This window comes from Aplysia californica, unplaced genomic scaffold, assembly GCF_000002075.1.
Source record: "Aplysia californica isolate F4 #8 unplaced genomic scaffold, AplCal3.0 scaffold00102, whole genome shotgun sequence".
Taxonomy (NCBI): Eukaryota; Metazoa; Mollusca; class Gastropoda; order Aplysiida; family Aplysiidae; genus Aplysia; species Aplysia californica.
This window is the reverse complement of record NW_004797372.1, coordinates 525,728-527,036: the sequence shown is the minus strand read 5'-3', so window position 1 is coordinate 527,036 and position 1,309 is coordinate 525,728. Positions and strand designations below refer to the sequence as shown.

The 1,309-nt window shown below is 38.0% G+C and overlaps 1 protein-coding gene across 1 annotated transcript in view; it reads right to left on the bottom strand.

Annotated features, from left to right (window-relative positions):
* LOC101861352 (AF4/FMR2 family member 3) overlaps nt 1–1,309 on the bottom strand; it is a gene marked incomplete in the record, with an annotated part of 27,248 nt that overhangs the window by 8,637 nt on the left and 17,302 nt on the right. The window contains 1 exon segment of the mRNA XM_013080828.2: nt 594–690. Within this exon segment, the coding sequence (XP_012936282.2) occupies nt 594–690 (97 nt within the window).

The window sequence follows — 1,309 nt, the reverse complement described above, 5'->3', positions numbered from 1 at the left end:
AGAGAGAGAGAGAGAGAGAGAGAGAGAGAGAGAGAGAGAGAGAGAGAGAGAGAGAGAGAGAGAGAGCTTGAGAGCTTATCTATACATATGTGCCGTACAGTGTTTGAGTTGGCATGTGAGTGTGTATTTGTGTGGGAAAGAGTGTGAGTATGTATGCATGATTATGTTTATTCGAACACTTAGGCGTGCATGTCTGTATGAGCATGACATGAGTGCTTGCATGTTTGTGTGTGATAACACAAAATACATGTGCATGAGCATACATTCTTATACTCTAGATCAACACTAACATAAACAGACATTCATACTATCACAGAACAATTGATAAAGGTCCTGTATGCACATCTCATTTATGAACAAGAGTCCAATGAACAGGAAGGATGGCGCCCATTACTTGCTTACGATATGAAAAGCAAAGGGACAAAAAACCCTTTCATTACAAACCTCACCTTGCTTTGGAGCCTATTACCATCTTACGATGTGAAAAAGAACTTTAAAAAAAAAAAATTTAAAAACTAAAAAAAAAACCAACTAACAACAACAACAAAACAACCCAACAACAACCCCCCCCCCACTTTTGTCACCAGCCTCACCTTGTTTTGGTCAGACTCAATAGCTTTCTTGTACTTGCTCACTTCGTTCTTCTTGATCTTATACAGGCGGTGGTTCAGTAGAGATCTCAGCCGTAGACTGTATGGGAGACAGAGGGAAAAGGGGAAAAATAAAGAGTTAACCATCAAAATCTTATGAACATTTCTAACATAACAATCCTTGACTTGCTCATAGACAGACATACAAAAATACATCATATAAGTGCCGAAGATCAGAGGTGTTACAAGAGAGTAACAAACACAAAACAGAAGGAGGGGAGATAAAGGCGATAGATGTTTGATAGGAAAGAAGGAGCAAATCAAACCAGAGCACCCTCCAACAAAACACACTCTGGCAGTCTGGAATCTCACTTGACCTCAGCTGGAAAAATGATGTTCTGGAGTTGTAGTGTAAAGACAATAAGCATGACAGACAACATACTTTGCTAAAACATAGTGTCTACAGTAATATGAGGAGAGTGTTCAAGGAGAGAACCACATCAGAGCACATCCACTGAATACACTCAGCAATACCCTCAGCACTGACAAAATCAAACCAAATAAGCTTACAGTTTGTTGTACTAATCTACTTCTAAGTATTATTGGCCGAGAAATGCAAATAAATGAATGAATGAATGAATGAATGAATGAATGAATGAATGAATGAATGAATGAATGAATGAATGAATGAATGAATGAATGAATGAATGAATGAATGA